The following is a 23,119-nucleotide window of genomic DNA, read 5'->3' as shown; positions in this document are numbered from 1 at the left end:
GCAGAGACCAAATCCCCCACGTGCTGCGATAACCTGCGCAGCTCCTGCTCGGAGGATCGCTTCTCCCGCACTTTGGCAGCCCCATACAGGTCCTCGCTGCAGGATGGCATTAGTGATTTGCAGTCACCTCTGCTGCGTGCACGTGAATCCACAGAGAATCAGCTCTCAACTTCCTCAAGAAAAATCCCAAACCAAATGCAAATATACAGCAGAGTACGGAACAAAGCTCTGTCTGACTGAATTTACCAGAGTGGCGACAGCTTCCATGAGGATGGATTCTGACTTCAGAAAGCATGCTTTTGCACAGGGACAAAACTCTACACAATAAATGGGGAAAGGAAAGACAAAAATATGGGAGAATCTTCCTGGAAATACTCTCCTATCTCGGACAACGTCAGCTCTTTTGGGGTGCTTTCTATCTTCCTCATGACCCTATTTTCTTCAGCAAAGTACAGTATAAGCAAAGCTCCTATAGCTTTCACATCCCAGGCAGCATAAACCTACAGAAGGTTTTATTTTGTTTTGAAATAATCTCAAGCTTTTTTACTTTACAACTACTTGCAGTCATACCAGGTGTGTAAGACAAGAAATAGTCTTTTCAAATTTCATGAAGGTATTTTATTACAACAGTTTCATTTAATATATAGCTCACCTAGTCTTAATAAATCCTCAGTAAAGCATTGCCAACATATCTCATCAATGTGACTCATGTAAGCATTGTGTACACACTTTTTCCAGTTTAAGCAGATTTCTTAATGAATTTCTTCCATTCTAAATAGGCATTGCAAATAGATGTCAACTGAAAAAAAAAGTCTGGGCAAATTATGTTTGTGCTCTGTGTCATATGAAGGTTTTTGAAAGCTACCTATAGTTCACAGCATGTGAACAGGTATTCCCACTTGTTTCTCTTTTTCAAAGATTTACCTTTTATTGGGTAAGAAGAAATACATCCATAAGCAATTATTTGGCAATAATTTACTTTTCTTAAGAGGAATTGCACACATACTAATTCTTGTTTTCAGGTATTATGCAGATGACTGGATTCAGTTACTTCAAGCCACTGCTGGTGGCCATACATCAACATATTTATTCTGGGGATGTTGAGACACGGAGCCTTGTGTTTGGGGGACATGAATATCTCTGCTACACTGAAAGCAGGTAAAACAAAGAGACATCATTGTGCCTCTTCACGAGGAAGGTAGCGTATTTGTGCTACGTTCCTCTGCAGAGACAGAAAGGGTGAAGTACCATAGAGACAGATATTTTGCTAAAAGCCATCTTAGTGATCTCTGAAGGCGTAATCTCTCATATGTAAATACAGAGAACACATGCAAAGGGACACTCACTGCTCCCAACCCATGAGAGCCTTCCTTCCACACGTATGAAACACTACTAAACATGTCTTAGGGAAAAGGTGGTGGGAGGAGGGAAGAAGAAAACCTACAGTTTCAGCATTCTCTTTCTTTTATGTGTACTCTTTCCTTCTCTCTCTGCCCTCCCTATATACATGAGGTTTTTTTCTTCAACCTACCAAAATCCTCTTGGATAAAAAGGTCTCAAGAATTGTCCATTTTTGCATCCCTGCGTTAAATAAAATCTCACTATACATTTTCACTCACCAATACAATCTCACTGTGTGTTTTATGTGACATTTAGCAAAAGCAAATCACATAAGACCCTCACTTCCCCTTAAGGGACAACAATTTTATGAAACAGAAGGCATACAATTATAAAGCAAAGAACAATAAAATATCATGCCTTTGCTCACAGTCCCGATTTTTTGTATCTCATAGGTGTGTCAAAATTTGACTGTTTCAGAGGGGAGCATACACACAGGTATCGAAGCAACTGCACTTCCACACTATCATTGTACCCACACTCTTACCAGACCCTTCTCACCATCCTCCCTCCCCCCAGAGACCTGCTGCCTCCTGCTTCTTAATTCCCATTTCTCAACAATAATGCCATGTAATAGTCTCTTATTTCAGCAGCCATACGAACTACACACAATGTTAATGCCTTAAACCTGCACAGCACAAACCTACTCTTTTTAAACAAAAATCTATGGAAAAAAAGAGTTAAACATTTGAAAGGAGATCAAGTGAACATCAACAATGTTAGTCCATTCAACTGTTTGAACTCAATACCTATGGGATAGAAAGTAAATGGTCTACCTTTTCCACTCTTAAGAACATGCAAAGAGCAAGTGCTTGCTCATTTCATCCACTCTAGCTAGGCACTGCTATACTAGCTACCCGGAAAAAGTCTTGCCACCTCACACTAACAGCACAGATGCAGAGTATGCCAATACACACCAGCACTGAGTGCTGTTACACCCTCGTGCTGCCTCCAACTTTGCGGTCCCCTGGCCCCAATAGCTAAGTGTGATGCCCCTGCAAACCGACTCACCAAAACAACCCTTTTTCTCCCTGAGCTCCTAAGAGCTGCCTAAAGACAAAACCCCTAATTTCTCAAGCTTACTTCACTGACAACACAAACTTAACATAGACATCCAGAGATGAAATATTTAAAAAAAACCAAATCACCACAAAACAACAACAACAAAAAAACCTGCTATGGACTAAATGCCATACAGTGAGAAACAACTTATGTATAAAAAGTCCTGACATGCACAGCCATAGAAACAAAGTTAGCAACTCCTATAGCCAAATGGAAAACTGCTGGTAATCAACTGAATTTATAGGGGAAGAGTTGTCTTATTGTTTACTCTGCAGCCAGCAAAATAAAAACAGACAAGAAAAACCCAACACAAAAAGCTACCCCCACACACAGAGTTTATTAGTTTCTCCCCCTCAGGTTGCTTCGAGTAGCTGATGCTTTATCACAACACAGTGAATCAGTGTTTTTAATGCTCTTGGGGGGGGGGGGGGGGGGGGGGGGGGGGGCAGGTTTACAGGACAAAATAAAAAAATCCTTAACTCTAATTCATATTAGTGTGGCTGGGGAAAAAAGCAGAAGCGTTTTTTTAGTTACAAAGTGAGGGAGAAGGGTTCTCCTCATCTTCATTGTATCTCCTACAACTTCATGGTAAATGTAGGTAATGATACAGATTAAGCCACTGGAGTAGCTTGTCCTGTAAGTGGTGCCACAGTCTCTGCCTGCCTCTTGACTTCACACTGAAACTCCAGGTTTAAGCAATCTTTTCAGTCTTTTTAAGTTGTTCACATTTGATTCCTGAAAGCACCTAACAAATAATAAGTCGTCCATCCAAATAAAGCTTATTGAATATGCATTCTAAACCATCTTTTTATATATATAGAAAATTATGTATGTATATACATACACAATTATATATCTCCATTTGTTTATTCCTTACAAGTAGTTCTGATAAATACAAAAGCAAAGGGTCACACTCCCTACCTAGAAAGTAGGTATACTGAATTTCTGTTAAAAACCCACTCAGGTTCAGTGAAGTGAGAAACAGCATTTTTTATATCACTTCTGTTAAAAGGTAATTAATTTCTAGTGTATATTACAAGGCACACTGATAACACAGTTACTGTATTTTATCAAATCAAACCATTAGCTTGTGAACCAGAAAGTTCATCCTGATGCCTTACCTACAGAAGAAAGAAAGGAGAATGGTTTCAAATACTGACTTGTTAACAAACATCACCACTTTCTACACACTGATCTGGATGGCAGAATACTTGAAGAGGAAATGTTTTTGCTCCAATTTCAGACCAAATTCAGCAATTCAAGCAGACAAAGCTTGGCTAAGCCACAGGCAAACTGCAGCAGTAGTTCTCTTTGTGTTGCCTCATTATTTAATCCCAGACCTGGATTTAAAAGCACTCTGTACTATCACTCAGAATAATGATTTTCCATAAAATTTAGACAAAAAAAATTTTTCTCAAAGTTCATGCAAGACATAACAGTTGGCTCCTAACTACACCCTTCCCCTTTCATCTTGCACATGCAACCCACCAAAGTAGCTGCTTTGGAAAGGTGTATTATCTCAGCATACAAGAAAAAAACCTGGCTCTTGGATTACCTCACAGATCCCTCTCTGCTGATGATCAAATTTCCTACTAGTGCCTGTGAAACATCGGATTTGCTTACTACTTTCCACCAGGACGAACAATCAGAAAGCTGTCCATGGGGCCAGCACACCGTGCAGATCCGCTCCCTAAAGCCACCAGCCAAATGACTGGGCACAGGGCAGTTTATCCTCTCCTTGCAGGATAAACTCAAATACTCTGAAAGAGACTGGACGTTTGTGGACAGGAGATGATAGCTCAAGAAGCACAACCAGAAGATTTATATTGGCACGTCCATGTTACATCACAGAAAACAGGTAAATCAACCAATTTAAGCCTGACTGTAGTTCTTATGTTTATGTAGATTAGCCAGATAGTAGGCTTTCACCTATTACCATTTGCTTCAGGATTTCAGTTCGACAATTCTTCACATCACTAATTAGACTAAAAGCTTATATTCATTATTTGTAAATTCCCTTGAGTGGTCCATAAAGACATTTTAAAAAGAAAATTCTAAAGATTCTGCCATTACCATACTAATGTTGAAGTTGTCATTTAAAAAAAACTTTCATTTTCCAGGTGTTGTTAATGAGAAGGCTGTTAAGATTTTTTTTTTTTTTATTAAAGAATTAAGCATTGCTTTAAATTTAATGAGCAGTTCCAGTATCCTTTAGGAAAATAGGCTCTCATCTACCTTTGTGGCTTCTGACATTTCAGGCCTTTTCTCTTCCTCCATGCCAAAATTCTTTGAAGAGACTGAAACAGGATGGGGATGGAGGGTGGGGGGGGTATTTGTTTGGGTTAGTTGGGGGGGGGGGGGGTTGGTTGTTTGGGGTTTGGGGGGGGGGGGGGGTGTTTGTTTCCCCCCCTTGTTTGGGGGGGGGGGGGGTGTGCTTTTTTTCCTAAATGCCACAGTTCCTCTTTCCTTCCTCCTCAGAGCAGGGGTCTGTATTCCTTAAACAATTGTACTACTGAGCTGATTTTGTTGACAAAACATTTTAGAGCTATGGTCACTTCCCATTTATTCTCCCACCCCACCACTAACTTGCAATTAACTGGGATACGAATAACAGGGAAAACACTCAGGAGGTATATGGAAGACTGAAAATAACATCTTTAAATGCAATAGTGCTTCTAAACATGCAAAAGAATTGTCTATTTAAAGTCCTAACCAGTATGAACTAGTAATCCCCTAACGATGGGACACAATGCTTATCTTTTATCTTTCTCCTCCCCATCCCTCCTTTCCTTCAGCCACCAAAATAGTTAAAGGCTTCTTCCCTCCAGCCCCAATGGGGGCTGCTAGTTGAAGCAGTCAGTATTTCCATTATGGACTAACTGAAGTTTTACATCAGCTGTAAACAGCAGCTCCAGACTGAAACTTGCATATGACATCCCTGCAATACATAGCCAAGTGAGGGGCTGGAGAGCTCTAGGCAGGGAAATGAAAAAGACTTTTTTTTTTTTTTTTTTTTTTTTTTAATTTTCAGTGAATTCAGCTCCTTTCAAAGAGCCCAAGGAGGAGAAAAAAAATGGTGTAGGACACATCAGTGTCATTTCTGAAGCAAAAAAGTGTACCAAGACTTGAATAATTAAAAAGGCCATCAAGATACTTTGTTCCACAAAGCAGCTGCTGGGTATACCCTCATAGTGCTTTTATTTTGCATGTCTTCCCTACTACCATCACTTACTGCACAGAAGTTTGCACATCAGATAGAAACCTCATGGAAATAAGTGACACAGATATCACGTACAATGTAAAAATTTTGGCAATTTTTTTTTTCTTGGTTTGTTTTTGGTTTTGTTGTTTTTTTACAGAGGAGGTACAGCACCAGATTAGATCTTATCCGAACAATGGCTCAGTGATTCACCCTTCTCAGATTGAAATATCTAAATAAAATTAGCAGCATTCCTTGACAAACTCAGTAGCCACCATGCTGCTGAGACCAACTTGCTCAGCCACGAGCCTGTGTTTGCAGAGAACTTCGGAAATGCTTTCCAGATTCCTTATGCCACAGCTATAGACAGGGAGTCTAACCCATTTTGGTCTCTTTCAGGTGAGGCTCGAGTGAAACTGAGTTTGTTCGTACTCAGTTTAAATTCACCGTATGCTCCAGATTAACCAGTCATGTTCAGTTCTGGTTTGGGGGGTGGAAGGGAAGCAAAATAAGACTTGAAGTAAAATAGCAAGAGTTGCTCTGCCTATACGCTTTGAGCATGTAATTGCAAGACCTCTGCTACATAGGCTTAGAGAGCAGGGAACCTCTATTTGCTACTTTTTTGCTATTAAACACCTGATTTAAACCTTTCAGGTTGAGAGCAAGCTACTTTGGAGCTTAAACTGAGTGAGGTGTTAGGTTGTGTCCCTGAACTACTCTAGCGCATACTTCTCCACTGTCGTTTCACCCCACACACAGGCTTTTTAAAGAAGAGCCTGTCTGCTGCCTCTCTCAGGCTACTTTACAAAAAATGACACAAATTAATTGTCCAATTCCTAAAATTATCTCAGTAAATGAAGATTCCTGTGGGGTCTGGGAAATAAAACACACTGAAACACTCATGCTGCTGAAAGCATCATCTAACTTCAAAAAGCTTGTATGCTGTAACTAGAATAAATGAAAAATCTTGCTTAGTCTGATTTTAAGTGTATATGTAAACTTCAGCTAACAGACAGGCTCACTAGCATTTTCAAGTCTCTTCTATGATATAAAAGGATATTAACAAGGGCAAACTACTTCATTTCGGCAACTGTCTATATAATAATGTCTAAAAATGTTAATAAAGTCCTGGTGCTTAAAAGAACAAAATAAACTAAAAGCAGAGTTAACAAGAGCACAGAGTAAGTCAACATTTTCAAGTATACAGCCACATGTTTCAGGCTCTTTCTAGTGTTTAAATGCACTCTTAAAGAATGTAGTATGTGTGTGTGTGTACATGCACACACATGCATGGCTTTCACTCTGCATCCATCCTGGCCAAAACTTCCATTTTTATTACTTTTTTCATAAATACATGTATTACTTAACTTTGCAAGAGGACAGCTTTATACTGACATGAAAATCGAGCATTTAAGAGATATACTATACTCATAATCTGATGTTCCAGCAAAGCCTAACAAAGACCTGCAGTTAGCCTGCTCATGTGGTTAAAGGTTTTTTTTTTAATTAAAAAAAAATCCTCATTACTAATTTACACCTTTCAATTTCAAGACAAACCAAGCAAAGTTCAAAAAGCACTGGTAAGACAAATAGCTTCTTTTAAATCTTCTAGACCACACTAACAGGAATAGATTAAGTAGAATACTTCACCAGTTTTACAAGACAAGAAAAGTCAAATTTACCATACATTTCCTATTATTTTTGCTTTAAAATAAATAAGTTCTTCCATCTCAAAGGATTCAGTACAATAAACCTTATTCACACAAGTTTTTAAAAAAACAGAAACTTTTAAAGTATAAACTGATGCACCCAATGACTAAGACATTACACAGATACCGGTTATCACTTTGATGCTCCAGTAATTATTTTACTAGTACACTTTGTTGAACTAATTGAATACTAACAAGAAGAAATATCACTCAAGTGCTGGCCCTTACTAATGGCAATTCCACGTAGCCTTAAACTGATTAAGTGACCTAAAGGAGATGAGACATAACACCTCTACTGGAGAAGTGCTAGAATGTGTGGGTTTTGCACTATCACCATCAAATAGTTTTCCTTCCTTTCTCTTGCCCTGTCAAAACCCAAAAGTCATAGAAAGTGACCGCTCTGCTGTTTGGCTTTGTCATTTTTCTGCTGAATGTCACCAGATGCAGAATTAAAAAAAAAAAAAAAAAAAAAAAAAAAACAAAAAACCACACATTGCTTTTTCTATACTTAAATTGCTTGCAAAGAGAAACAAATTAGGCTTATGGTTTCCAGGCATTACTGTCATTTCTTTTAAGTAATTTTCTCTCAAGAGTTCTCCCCCCAAAATGAAATCCCATTCAATTACACAAAAATTGTGTGGACAGAACAGCACCAAATAAAATCATTTCCTAGCTGTACTTACAGCAAAAAGTTACGTGTTATTTAGAACAACTGCGTACTCTCCCCTCAAAAACTTTTATACCTCTGAAGCGTAGAATGCACCATTTTTCAGTTAGGATGTAGAGCTAAATAATACACACTTTGGACACATACACAATATTTTCTACATTAAGTTTTGATCTAAAAACAGGTTACTGGAAAAAAATTAACTGATTAACATGTTTTAAGAAGTTAATTTTATAAAGTAATAACCACCATGCAAAGTTTTCTATTGTCTACAAAGCTTATTTTCTCCTTTTTTTATAGGGCAATAATTTTAGTCAGGGTAAGTACATCTACACTAGTAAATCCACATTCACAGTAAATATTTTGTACTAGCATAGTTAAAGCATCACAGCTTGTGTGTAAAGAGTCTTTCACAATTTTTTTATATTTACTTAATAGACATAATGTTATTTATAACTTTCATTAAACTTTATTTTTAAGAATTACCAAAACAATCCTCTGTGCTTTTGTCATAGCAGCTTTGATTAGTGCACACAAGCTTACATAGTATAATATATGAAAGCAATCCCTGAGCTTTCATACCAGGCCTTGATAAAAGCCTTAGAGTATCATTTCATTCTGTTCAACTGGAAAAGCCAACAACTAAAATTCAATTGTTCACAAATTTTAAATTTTGCAACATTTCAATTTTACAATTTCTTTCAAAGGCAAGTTATGTTGAAAAATCACTTGTATATAAGAGGTGTAAGTGTATTTTCTTTAGCAACCTTTACAGTTAATATTTAATAGTCTCCCCATGCTTTCATAATACTATAAAAAAACCTGCCATGACTAAGAAGTGGCATATAAAGCAATTATAGGATAACCGCTATCACCTTTTAAATAACTCCATTATTTTTCATTTCTTTTTTCACAGAAAACAGAATATAGTGCATGTTTTGAGGATAAAGATCAGTGAGCATTGACTTTTTCACTGTCACTGTAGACTTAAATACACTGTTATGATCAGAGAACAAAAAAAAAAAATGAGTTTACATTTCTGCACTGAAAACCATATTCTTTACATAGGGTAGCATTTAACATTTACACTATTTCAGTTTGCTTTGCATTAAACTGAGCAAAATTGTAAATTTGGATCACTTAGTTTCAGAGCGGAGAAAAGGCCTATATCATGTTACAGCTAACCAGTTAATTCATAAGTATAATTTACATAAGTATAATTTTATTATCTAGTATTTTGCTAGATATTCAAATTGAGATTAGGAACAAAGTTCATATGAATGTTGATGATAATTTTGACCAGGTTTAATAAATTATTTAGCAGTTAATTACTTCAAATTTAGTTTGTATACAGATGTGCAAACCTATTATCACACCAAGGCAGTAATTGCTATCTTCTTTTTACATTCATACAGTACTGATTTGTTAACAGAGATACCTAAATTAGGTGGTACCTGCCCCCACTAGCAGATCAAGTTGCTTTTACCTGAGAGCATAGCTTAGCATAGTTTAAACACACCTTGCAAAGCTTTGAAATTCAACCGTTCCATGTGCATACAGAGATGCCCAACAATTGAGGATTTAAGAAGAACATTTTAAAGAAATAAAGAGCAAAAGAAAGCTAAAACCACTGAATTACAAAGAAAAAAAAATCAGCATAAGGAAGACGATGTTATAAGATAACTATTCAACCACAGAAAGAAATGATCCTTCTTTACGGGTTACTGATCATTTTCTGCTAACACTACTGTTTGTGTATCTTCTTCACTCACCTCCCCCATCATCACCCCCCAAAAATTCAGCTCTTTTCAAACCATACTGGCACCAGCTTCCTGCCTAGTACTGGACTACACAATGAGAGACAACTACCAGTAACAACCAGAACTGGAGCTACCAAAAGCCTCAAAACAAAGCAATTGCTCCCTCTCTCTCCTTCCCCAAACCTCAAAGACATGCTTTAATAGTTTGTAACCACATGCATGTTATCCACAGAGTGCAAGGAAAGTTCACAGAGCTGGATGTTAGAGGGAAAAGAAACAGGTCAGGGCACCTGCTCAGCCCCCCCAAACCAGGCAAAGCTCTCCTCATCTAGCCCAAGTCTCATCAGGTAGGACACGCACCACAGCCATCTCCAGAAAACTATCACTACTCAAATGCCATTTCTTCCTCAAGAACTTGCAGAGCTTCATCATGGTGAAACATGACTAAGTTTTGGACAGATTTATTTTTCCATGCCTTGCCTTTTTTTTTCCTCTTTTTTTTCCCCTCCCCCCCCCCTTCCCCCCCCCCTTCCCCCCCCCTTTTTTTTTTTAAGGAGTACCACCCAAAACGATACACCCAGTGACACAAGTCAGGACTACGTCAAAGAGCAGCTTTCTGGAATACAAAACCACATGAGATTTCCACCAACACTCTATAGCTAAAAAGTTAAGATAGCTTGAACTTTCATTTGAAAAGCCATTTTGAAGAGCTGCAGTACAAAACACAGCACTGCTATACAGCAGGAGACTGACGTAACCACATGTGTGATGCTGGATCTGTACTATCGTTCATGCATTCAGAAGTAGCATTTTCATGTTAAGATACTGAACTTAATCCAATGTATGCAAAACCAGTAAGAGTCACAGTAAGTGAACTGTGTGGATCAGGCAATGTGATCAAAAGGGCCAGGAAGAAAAGCAATGTACATAAGCTTATTATTTGCCACTGAGGCAGGCAAAAGTCAACCACAGCAAGTGAATGTAATTTTGTGATTTTACTGAAGCTACTCAAACACAAAGGTAAAGCAATCTTTAACTCAATTTAAAAGCTTGAATGGTTCTACAAATTATAATGATAAATCTTTTCCCAAGATTACTCTCAAGGAGTGATGGGTAGCTTCAACTTTATATGGCTTAAGCACACGCTACATACCTGAAAAGATAATTTTGCTCATGATCTGAGTTTAATTGAACAACTGTCATCAAGCCCAGTTGTACAAAGGGTGTGTACTCCACAGCTTTATGTAAAAGATCACAGTTCTATGTTAAATGCAGAATTTGGGGTATATTTACATACCAGCAGTCAATTCATGTTTAAGAGAGCAGCCAGGGTAGAAGAAGGGGTAGAAATCACATTAGTTATAAAAATTTCCTCTCAACTGTACAACAGAAAAAAAAGAAAACTTCTAAATAGACATATACAACTCACTCTAAGCAAACACATTGTTAATGCAAACAAAACAAGCAGCAACCCAAACCAAGTTACCAAATAGAACAGGACCTCACTGTTTGCTATTAGGACTCAGACCACCACTGAGAAACAAACTTAGTATTTCATAAATAAATGAAGGGTCACCTACTTTTTGACTACCAGAACTTAATGTGGAGTGTTTGGGTGTTGTGTTTTGGTGGTTGGGGTTTTTGGTTTTGGGGTTTTTTTTTGGGGGGGGGGGGGGGGGGGGGGGGGGGGGGGGGGGGGTGAGGTGGTGTTTGTTTGTTCTTTGTTTTTTTATTGGGGGGGGTGTTTTTAAGAAAAATAGTTTAATAGAAAAAGCATTCTGGTGCATCTTCAAATGAACGAGTATTAGCAGTGTAAAAACAATTTTATACCACTGCTACCAAGCACCAACATTAAACTCTGATAAGAAGTTTAATGATGAGTACACAGTATTTAAAAAAAAAATCTCTGCTCTGACTTTTAAGAGCTGTCCATTTCTCATGTATTTTGTACATGTTATTAGAAACAACTTAAATACCTGTGGCTGTACGCTAGGATCCTCCAATTCCTTCATTAAGTGTTAGTAAAATCTACAGACCACATTAAACTACATGCTTACCATCTCTTAGTATGTATTTGAAATTTAAAGATAATCTGAATTCATAGACAGTTTTAAATGCCTATCATCCTTGAAAGTTCCACATTCCTTAAAAGTATCCTACATTAAAAATTTCTGTACAGGTGCAAAGTTCATACAATTGGGGAACAAACAAGTATTGAGATATTCCAGCACTTCTGTTAGGGTCAAAAGGAGTACCTCCTGGTTAGCAACAGCAGTTTTTAGCTCTCTGTCACCAAGTTATGTTGCTGCCCACCACCACCTGGAACTTGCTTAAATAACCGAACCTCTATTAACACAAAGCTCACCGTAAAGGAACTCTTGCTGTTGATCAGCACCCACTGTGATCAATACTACTACAAGACACTTAGGATTGAATACCTCTCACTTGACCCTGGTGAATAGCTCCCTCTGCACACCAGAGAGCTGGTTTTCCACAAAGATAGATGTGGTTCATACAGGGATCCAGTTCCCTTTGTAGGAAAGACTCATGTGCTCTTTACAGTGCAGCAATACACATCTGTAACAGACCAGTGCCTTGATGGCAAGGGGAACCTGTACAAGCTGGTATACAATTAGTAAACTCATCTGAAAACTTATTTCAAAATTTGTAACAATATTCAAAGACACAGACAAATAATTTTTTTTTTTAACCATTACCTGCTTGAGGTTGCCACAAAACTTTCACTGGAAAATCATTTAAAGCATGTTTATCAGAATTTTAATTCACATCAGGAAAAAGACAATATATGGTTTACATTATAAGTGTAGTCTGTTATCTTGGATTAAACTACTACCTAAATTCCTCAAACATCCTACAGATTATGTTTTTCAAGTACTGCCTTAAAGAGACATTGTTCTGAATTTTTTACTCTAGATGTAGGAAGAAAAATTGAACTATTCTTTCATGATAACCAGGAAGCCACCATCACATAGAGAATCTCCCCTACGTGTATAAACCAAATAATTCGCTCTATCACCGAAAATAAGTTTCTAGATGATCTGTTCCATAACTGTTTTAAAACTACTGTTTTTAAAAAACAAACCCTTGTATCTTTTGCCTTTGCTAGATGATATACGCGTTTTCCCTGTCAAAGCTAGAGCAGTTTTGCAAACTCGGTTTCCCAAGAGCCTCCCCGCAGCATGCTGAGGACTTCCTCTGGGGGCAAGGAAGAAGGGGCAGAGAACACGCAGGATCAGGCCCCAGGATGAAAGCTGTGTGGAGGAACTGCATAGTACAACTCACTCAAGGTCTTTCCCCGCCCCTCCTTCTCATAGCTAGCCCTCCTGCCCTGCTTATTCCTAGAAAATTAGAGTCCCACATTGATCCATCCATGCTAGATATTCAACAGATAATTCCAAATCCAAACACAACAAACTTTTTACTTCATCCCTAACTGCTATTTAACATAAAGTTTCAGGAAAATAAGTAATTGTGAACCCAAATAATAACTTCAGATTCCGCCCCCCCCCCCCCCCCCCAACAAAAATTTTTGTCCACACAGACTAGAATTCCTTCTGTCTGGAATTCTGATTTCTGCACTACAATATTTAAGGCTCCATTAAGGTGAAGCGAGCTCCATTTTTGAGGGAAAACCTACAGGACCTGTACATTTAGCTTTTAAAAATAAAATTAATTTACCAAAACAATAAAGCACTGCTATTTCTACAAAGAAGAAAAATGTATTAGACACATGGTATAGACTACATATTTTAAAATAGCGTTCTTAAAGTTCAGTTGAGCATGAAAGTTAATCTTTCAAAAGTGAGCATTCAGCTCCAGTTGTGTTCAAGTGTACTAGTACTAGCAAAAATACCCCAACCTTACTATTTTTATAAATTCTCCAGATATTTTTAGCTGGTGTCTTCTCAAACTGCAAATTATTTTATGGTAATATAATCTTTTAAAATGCATGTGTGTGTATATACGTGTGTGTATATATATATACACACAGAGACACATACGCATTCTCTTTGAAACACTTCCCTGCATTATTTCTCACCAATCAGACTACAGTCACAAAATGATCAAGATACCAAAAAAATTAAAACGGAGCGAGGCCCTTCCCAGCTGAAGGCTTTTCATTTCAAGATAGTTTTGTTCCATTGCTTAGTCCCACACCCAAGAAGAGTCAGATCCCTCTTTGACTCACTGTTAATCTGTACTCTTATCCAGAATGCCTCATTTTACCTGTTAGAGGCAGTCTTCCATCTATCCAGATTTGCAAAAGGACAGTTTTAGTTGATGCTGATTCCACTGCACCGTGAAGAGGCAGGCAATAGGGGAGGCACACTGCTGCTAAGGTTACATTGCACAGGAGACAGCTTTTATACTACAGGTTTCTCTTGTGCCAGCTGCCATGATAATACACTTCAGCAAAATAACAGTCAATATTATAATTTAATATAATTTTCCATTTCAAAATTTCAATGCACTTGCAGGAGAAAAAACCTGGAAAAGACCACCTTTTTTCTCCCCACTCTTTCACTACCATTACTCATACAGTATTTTAACATTTACCCTAATATTGACCCTAGTAACACACTTTATTTGCTAAGTATACAACTACAAACATCAAGATTTTCTTCATGGTTAAAAGTATGCATCTTTCAACACACACTCACAAACCAATATTGCAGACATGAAAAGAAGCAAAAGCGGGAGAGAATACAATAATATAATTTTTTATTCATTACCTGAAACATGCCCAAACACGCAGGAGCTCTTGGTCCCATACAGAAACTTTTCAAAGCCAAATTACTTATTCCAGGCGATGAGAAGAAACAACAGCCACTGAAGTACCCACATGGATAAACATGCTCAGAGAGGCTCGGTAGCACCAGTAACCACTGGGCTTACTGATTGCCCCAGCACACCCCAAACCAGGACACCAGGGGAGATTTTGGATGGTACGTTCAACAATATTTTATTTGGACAGCAAATGTAAGACTCATACAGCAAAGATGCAGGATGGAAAGACATACAAGTGCATACACTTGACATGCCCAGCAAAAAAAAAAAAAAAAAAAAAAAAAAAAAAAAAAAAAACAACCAACCAAACAACAACAAAAAACACATAAGGATGGAAGCCTCAGACTAAAACTGTAAAATAACGCACAAGTATTTCTGGTAACAATGTCACATTTCTAGATGAAGTAAGGTAAAGTTATGGTTTTATCTTAGCTTTCAACAGTAATTAGCATATAACTCAACATATAATTCTGTACTCTGCATCATTCAAGATAAAGCATGGACTGACGTGTAGATAAACATTTTGCTTATGAAAACAAAATGAGAGAACACACATTAAAAGACAATAGTATTGAAGCGCTCTGGAACAACATAAAGCACCTCAATATTGCTAAGTGCATCAATCCTATTCAAACTTTTCCACCTATCCCTCTCCCTTTACAAAACTTTAAAAGTTCTCCTCCTTACTTAAACTGTACTGCATTTAATTTTTGCACCCATTCTCCATCTATTTACTGATTCTGAATAATCAAATTCTAAGAACAAATTTGACTCTTATTTTACAAGAAAAAAAAAATCTCACATCAATATTGCCCTGTGACCATCCCGCTGGGCTCGCGTAAGGATGAAATCACCAGAAAAGGGTCTTTAATTGTGCTCCATGGCACTATGTGTTTGTTACCAAAATCCCAAGAGGATAAAATCCAAAAGCTGAAGTGACATTAAGGAGAGGACCAGGTTTAAGGAGTGAAGAACCTTTTTTGTGAGGTTCCCTGAAGGGCTAGCCCTGCCCATGGTTAAGTATTAGGTGTATTTTAATTCCACCTGGGTCCCTCTCTCATAGCCATTATGGGAAGCTTCACATTTTCTGTTAGGTAGATAAATCCCAGGCCATTTAAGAATTTTTCAGGTCAAAACTAAGCATTTGAAGTCCACCCAGTAGCTAGCCAGAAGCCATAAAAGGACTCCAGCACAGTGGAGTCCTATGCTCTGTACTTAAAAGAGCAACTGAAATGAACACAGCCCCATTTTACAAAAATACCACCTTCAAGGTCTCAAAAATGTGGAAAATGTTATTACCCCATGCTTGAGGGGAAAAAAGGGGAGAAATAAATAAAAAAATTTTAAACATTTCCTGATTATATTTTACTACCCTTGAATTACACTTCCAAAATATTATTTTTTATTCCACCCCTTCAAAAATCTATCGTATCTACGCACAATTTAATGTTCACTACAAGTATGTTCTCAGGGTACCTCCCATAATGGGAGGGTAGCAAAAAGAGAGCAGGACCAACCTTTCAAGACACATGTTTAGAGCTGTGCTTCATGTACTCCAACTTATTTTTAAAAACTGCAAGAAGAAGGGATTTTTTTTTTTAATTAATGATCAAACAATATGAGGAGTTACAAAAATTAAACTTCCAACAACATAACAGTTAACATGGTTAGTGAAGAATTATCTTGCCATACCTACTCATTGTTTATGTAAAAATCACCACAACTATCCAGGTTTGTTTCCACTCTAATTGTAAGCTTTCAAAGATTAAAAAAAAAAAAAAAAAAAGAAAGAAAAAATCAATTTCCTGTCCACATCTGCAAAAATAAATGTGGAAACAGAGAATAAAAACCCAAAATCACTATGCAAAGTTTTGGCCTTTCACTGTCAAAAACATTCTAGTTTGGACCCAGGCACGGTCCTCCGCCTCTTTCCACAGAAAAGGGCATGAATACAGCTAATAAATGACATATTTTCTATCATGTCTTCTTACATTCAGCATGTTTCTCCCTGCTTGATATTTACAGAAGCAAAACTAAAAATCAGTGCCACTAATTTATTTTTTTTAATAGCCGTGACCATTGTAGCCACCATACATACTTTAGCCTCGCAAAGCCATTTCCCACCGCCTTGCGCACTCAAGATACAAACGCTCATTATACTGAAAATTAGCAACACAATCTGATGCCCATCCAACAGCATAATGGTCACCCCTGGAACAGAGATGGTTGCATAAGGGATTTGGGGCCTGTTTTCCTCAAATCAGCCTTCAGATACTTCAGCATTACAGGTGAAGCACAGCTGACAGGTCATTGTGCTCCCTGTAGCACAGCTCGTTAAGCAGCAGCATTACCTACCTACAGGATGCACTTTTGCTACCCTCTTCTGTTCTTCTCCCAAACAAACACCCCAGAAGAGACACAGTGAATTTATTTTCTCAACAAAGAGCCCTTGGGGAGGGGGGGGGGGGGGGGGGGGGAGATAAATAAATTAACCTTCTAATTGGAAAACTACCTCATCATTACCACAACTGAGGTGTTGTGAGCATTTTAGGCACCTGAAGTCCCCAGGAGCAGGCGTGGTGGACCAGGTCAGGGTGGGAAGCCCACCTGGACGTGGGAGCTGGGGCCGGGAGGCTGTGCCAGGCACATCCCCAGGTGCCCAGAGTTAGTGCCTGCCCTCCCCCCTCCTCACACACAAGTGACATCAGGGCCATTTGAATAATCAGATTGCAGCGTACATCGCCTTGCAAGATACCAGCTGCTCTTGGATTGCGGCAAGGTAGTACCCAAAGCCTTGCACCACAAGTTTCATGGCCACGGGCGCACGTACGCTATGGGCTGCCACCATCCTCCTCCCGCATTGCTGCCTTGCGAGAAGAAAACCCATCTAAGTAGCGATCGTGACTAACGGTGCCCTGCCTTCCCTTGCAGAGCGTGACTAGCAGTCAGAATTATTACAAAGTCTTCTCCAACTTTTGCATAAAGTGACCTAAAGCTTTAAATATTGCAATAGCCTTCCTCTACACTGAGGGGTCTGAATGCAGAAATGCTGCATTCCTTTGGCATTCCCTTGAGATTTCAATAGTAAGTCAGGAATCTACTCCGAGCTTATTAAATACTTTGCACCTCCCCCAAAATAATTCTCCACCCTTCCATCAAGGAAACCTTGACCAGGCCCCTTCTTTCAACCACAGTGCATCCCCTTGTCTGTTTTTAAATGCTTCCAGGGGGGGAGGGGAGGGAGAAAGGCACACACCAGGCTCTCTCCTTCCTTCCGCAGCAGGTAGGAAGGTAGTTTTGCAAACCTGGGTGTGCCCACTTCAAATCTGAAGATCCAGCAAGGGCTGGAATGCAGTGACTACTGGGCCCAAGAATTTCACCCTGAATAACAAGCCAGGCACACTCCACCGTCTTCTGGATTCAGCTCAACTTTATGGCAACCCTAGCTGACACCACCTCTTGACCTTCCTTTATGTGACGAGGATATGGATTACCAAACCCTTACCCTTTCCTCCCATGCACCTCAGCCGCCTCTCAAGAAAGATACCCACAAACTACCTTTGTGAGTGATAATATACACACTCTGCTAAGGAAAAAAAAATAAAAATCATATTTAGGGAGGTCGCAAGGAGGGGAGCTAGGACTCTCAATGAAGTAGCCTCACAACAGCAAAGGTCAATACAATGTATTGAATGATTTCAATGCACTACAAAACAACTTTTGCTCTTATGAAGTAATCGTTTGACCAAACTATTAATCGTACACTCATGCTGAAAGACAGACTTGACACATCCACTTTTTTTTTTTTTTTAAATGGCGTCACTTCTCTAACTGTATCTCACCCACTGGAGTGCACAGGGCTGTCTGGAAAGCGCTCCCCAGCCTTGCAGCATGCAAACACCCTGGGTGGGCCTGGTGAGCAACACACACCCCCCAGCCCGGCTGCATCTACACCTTTCCCTTGTGTAGAAAGATACAAAGACTTCAAATAAGTTACTTTGAAAGCACCTTAATAACCAGCTTCACCAAAATACTCAACATTCGAAAACTGCGTTTTTACACATACCTAACAACTCTAAATATATGCCCAGTAAGAAATGTTTATAGAGACATGGAAAAAAATCTCCAGCTTTTTGACCCCCCCCCCCAAAAAAAAAAAGTAGTAGACATCTATAAAAGGAACAAGAGAGTCAGTTTTACATATGGAGGCCACTGAATTAATTTTAAGTGGCTTCCTAGATTTTATTTGGGGGGGGGGGGGGGGCAGTGGAAACAAAGGGGAAGGAAGTGCACTTATTAGAAATGCAATTTAATTTTCTGTTAAAGAGCAGTATAAATCTGAACTATATCTAATACATTCCAACATGATACTGCACGATGAAACAGTGTTTGCACAAATAAGGGCTTTGGGAGAAGCAATATGGCTATGCTGATACAATTACATTTGCAATTTTTTCAATATGCCTATATGTAGGCAACACATGCCTAGAAAAGTGCTTAAGTTCAGTGCAGAATTCTTTTCAACAAGTTACAGACAGATGCATGTTTCTGATAATTGCTAATTCACAGGCAAATAGGAAGACATGCTACCCAATATGAAGAATGGACTTTTACACCATTTCAGCTGACAGCTGAAAGAACAGGAAAAATACTTTTAAACACATTAAACAATGATTTTAAAAAAAGGGGGGGGGCACCAGTGATTTTAAATTTACCTTTGTATGTGTGAAATGAAATTGTTTTCAGCAGCATAATTAGAATACTACTTGTGCAAGCTTAAGATTAATAAGCATGATAATAATTTTATTTATTAAAGACACTAATAGGAAATTATCAATTCTTATATGTCCCATGGAATTTTCTTCTTAAATCTAAAAATATATTCCATCTACAACAGTATTTTTATATACAAAAGATCTGAAATATAGGCTACTGTAAATCAAAGCCATATACCCTGCATATTAAATGAGAATGAGTACATACAGCATATTAATTTCCAGTGAAAAGTATCAAATAAATATACCCATAAAGATTAACATGCTATGAATAGGTCCAGAGGGGGGTTCCCCCCCCGCTTAACTAGAGCAAAAATCCTCCATACTTTCTCAAGCGAAGCTTTCCTCTAACACTAAATTGTGATTAAACTTCTAATTCTTAAAATACCGAGATACAAAGCCCATCAAGACAGCTAATTCACCTTTTCAAATGAACTATTTTTAAAAGACTGCACTTTTAAAAATAACCCTGATATAGCAGAAGACCCTTTTAACAAAGTTACACAGAGAGACATACTTCCCAGATTGAATAATGGAGTACAGGAACAAGCACGTGGAAAGTTTGATCTATTTTGCCTTTACTCTCTAGTGCACGCCAGGTTTTCTATAATCTAAATATTTGTGAAAGAAGCAGGCTGAATGGCTATACGCAGTATAAAAATACTACCTTGCTTTATTGCAAGTATTGCTTCTTTACGTGAGGCCCAACGAAATTACTGCCTTGCAAAAATTCAACATACATTTAGAAATTAAGGATGCATAAATCCTGCCCTTATTGGGAAAGAGTCATTCTCCTGCTGCTTCTATAGACCAGCTCGAAATAGTGATGAAAAATCGTCTCAAGTATAGACGAGACTTCTACTACGTGCCTATAAAACGCTGCAGACTCCAACATGGCAGGATCAAAAAAATATGTATGTATACCAGTATATTTAAAAGATGCTTTTTGCTGCTGGAGCAAAGCTCATGTGCTTGCCCGTTATACAGTCCACAACACATTTCATTTCCTGCTAACACTCAGATTTTAACTCTTCTCATGGAACTTTAAATTTTAAAATCTTCACAATCATTTACTGTCAGACCGTAATAACTTGCTTCTCCCACAAAAAGGCTTTTTTTTTTTTTTTTTAAATAAATTAAATACTACCCATGTCGCCCAGCCAAGACACTACATTAGAAATACATGGGGTGATTCTAGAAAACCTCTAGGACAGCACAGAGTGCACGCCTGTGGGTTTAAGAAAGCGGTCCATTTATCTACAGGGAAGAGAAACACAAACCCAAGCATTTTTCAAATTGCTTCTCACTGGGTAACTGAGGGCAAGGGGCCGGGGGGTGGAAGAATAAATTACCTTTGTCTTTTAGGGACTGAATGTTCAACTTCTATGAGTTTCCCATGCAGCTCCACTTTACCTACAGACAGAAACAGAAAGGGGGAAATATTGGAGCACGGCTGTGCATCCCCCGCGCGTCCCCGTCTCCCGGAGTGGGTTTGCAGGGGTGTAAAGCGGGGAACGGGAGCGCAACACGTTATAGCCCATTCATCGGCAACCCGGGCACCGGCGGAGCGGGGACCCGGCGCCCGGGAAGGCGGCAGAGCCCGGCGCCGAGCCGCTGCCGCGGGGGGAGCCGGAGCTGCCCTCGGCGGGGCCCCTTCCTCCGCCCCATCCCCGATCTCAAAACGGCCCGTGAAACGCCGTGTGCGGGAGCGGGGCTCGGCCCCGTCTCGGGGAAGGAGAGCGGGGGCTCCGCCGCCCCCCGCGCCACCGCCGGGCCTCCAACTTCGGGCGGTTTTCTGCGCGGAAGCGGGCTGGAAGGGAGCCGAAACGAGACACCGAGCACAGCCCGAGCCCATCTTTTCCGCGGGAGCCTCTCCCAGCAGACCTCCGCAAAGCCGCTTCACGCGAAAAAAAAAAAAAAAAAAAAAAAATTTTTTTTTTTTAAGCACACAAAAACAGGATGTCGGGGCCAGGAGCCGGCGCGCTGCTGGAGGCGGTGATGGTGCGTGAGAGCAGCGAAGAGAAACCGAAATAAATAGCAGGGCAGCGCGGGGAGGGGGGGCTGCCTGCCTCCCCCTTCGCAAGTTTGGGGCAATCGGCGGCTCGCCCCCAGCCCTGCGGCCTGCGCCAAGCCGCGGGGAGCCCCAGCCCGCTCCGGGGGGAGGCGGCCCCTGCGAAGGGCTGCGGGGGGGGGGGGGGTCCAGCTGTGCCCAAGGAGGGGGGGGTGTGCAGCCGATACCCCGCGGAGCGCAGCGCGCTTCGCGCCCGCAGCCCGCCCCCTCCTCACTGCACCCGCCGCTCTCCCCCCCTCGCCCCCCCCCTCAATGCAGCGAGGGCCCCCGGCCGGGCAGGACTGGCCGTGGAAAAACATGGGAGCTGCCGCGCCGCGGGTCCCTGGGCCCAGGCTCCCGCCCCTCCCCGGCCCCACTCCCCCGCCACGCCGGGCTGGCCCCTCCCGGGGGGCCGCCGCCGCGCAAGCCCCGCGCAAAGCCTCCGCGGGCAGGCCGGGCGGCTCCGGCCGCGCTAGGAAAACAACAGTTTGCATCTCACCTGGGGGCGAGGGGGCAGGGTAGCGGGGACCCCCCCAACACCGGCTCCCTCCCCCCCCCAGGCCGGCGGCGCGGCCCAGCCCGCTGCTGCAGCAGCTCCGCGGCCGCGGAGCAGCGCGGGCGGCGAGAGCCGTCGGGGCTGCGGGGAAGGGGGGGGGGGGCGCGGAGGGGCCGCTCACCTGAAAGTGCCTCGATGGCCTTCATGGCCCAGCTCTCGTCGGGGCAGTCCACGAAGGCGTACCCCGTCTTCACCAGGAACTGGCCCGAGAAGGGGATCTTGGAGTCTTTAAAGAGACTTTCCAGGTCGAGGGGGCTGACGTTCTCGCCGAGGTTGCCGATGTAGAGCTTGTTCATCTTCCTGGCGGCTCGGGGAGGCGCGCACCGCGGGCTGCAACCTTCGTCTTGCGAGAGGAGGTGGGGAGGAAGGGGGAAATAAAACAAAATGCGATGGAGGAAGGAGAGAGAGAGAGGACAGGGAAAAAAAAAAAATCAGATCTGCAGCTTGTGTCCCTCCCTCTCTCTCTCAAGGGGTAAAAAAAAAAAAAAAAAAAAAAAAAAAAAAAAAAAAAAAAAAAAAAAAGCGCGTAGCCAAACGGGAGCCCTAAGTGCCTGCCGTGCTACCCGGGCGCATGGGGGGCGCGGGGGAAACACCCAGCGCCGGGGCCGCGGATGGCGGGCTGAGGAGAGGAAAAGGAGGAGGGGAGGGAAAAAAAACTACTTTTTTTGTCTTGCCCCCAAGCCCCTTTGGCAACAGCAGGCGGACTATGAAAATGTCACACTACGTGCGTGCAGGCGCCGCCTCTCAGTATAAAAAAAAAAAAAAAAAAAAAAGAGAGAGAGAGAAGGGGAGGGGGGAGGGAAGGAGGGAAGGAGAGAGAAAAAAAAAATTACTTGAATATTCCGGCTTTTTGAATGAGCCACGTGTTCAAACTACAAATCAACTTCTCACGTGAGGAATCCCAGCTCTTCAATTAGCGAGTGGATGGGGCGCGCACACACACACTCGGAGGAGGAGGAGGAGGAGGAGGGCCGGGGTGAAGGACGGAGGGGGGGGGGGGGGAGGCTGGACAGGACAGAACAAGTTTAGAGAGGGCGGGGGAAGGGGAAACCGGAGTTGGGTGGGCTCCGCTCTGCGCCGCCTCTGCCCTTCCGCCGGGGGAGTCCGCTCCCCGCGCCCCCGCCGCCCAAAAAC

At 41.1% G+C, this 23,119-nt stretch overlaps 1 protein-coding gene across 1 annotated transcript in view; it reads right to left on the bottom strand.

Annotated features, from left to right (window-relative positions):
* Positions 1-22,914, bottom strand: part of IGF2BP3 (insulin like growth factor 2 mRNA binding protein 3) — a 119,712-nt gene extending 96,798 nt beyond the window's left edge. Inside the window, exons 1-3 of the mRNA XM_030008290.2 lie at positions 22,819-22,914; positions 22,107-22,328; positions 20,732-20,792 (exon numbers count right to left, since the gene is read on the bottom strand). Coding sequence (XP_029864150.1) covers positions 20,732-20,792; positions 22,107-22,281 — 236 coding nt within the window. The 5' untranslated portion in view covers positions 22,282-22,328; positions 22,819-22,914. The remainder of the gene's footprint in view (positions 1-20,731; positions 20,793-22,106; positions 22,329-22,818) is intronic.
* Positions 22,915-23,119: the final 205 nt, after the last annotated feature.

The sequence above is a fragment of the Aquila chrysaetos genome, chromosome 3, assembly GCF_900496995.4.
Source record: "Aquila chrysaetos chrysaetos chromosome 3, bAquChr1.4, whole genome shotgun sequence".
NCBI classification, from domain to species: domain Eukaryota; kingdom Metazoa; phylum Chordata; class Aves; order Accipitriformes; family Accipitridae; genus Aquila; species Aquila chrysaetos.
Note: the sequence above shows the minus strand (reverse complement) of the source record. Positions and strands in the feature narration are given on the sequence as shown.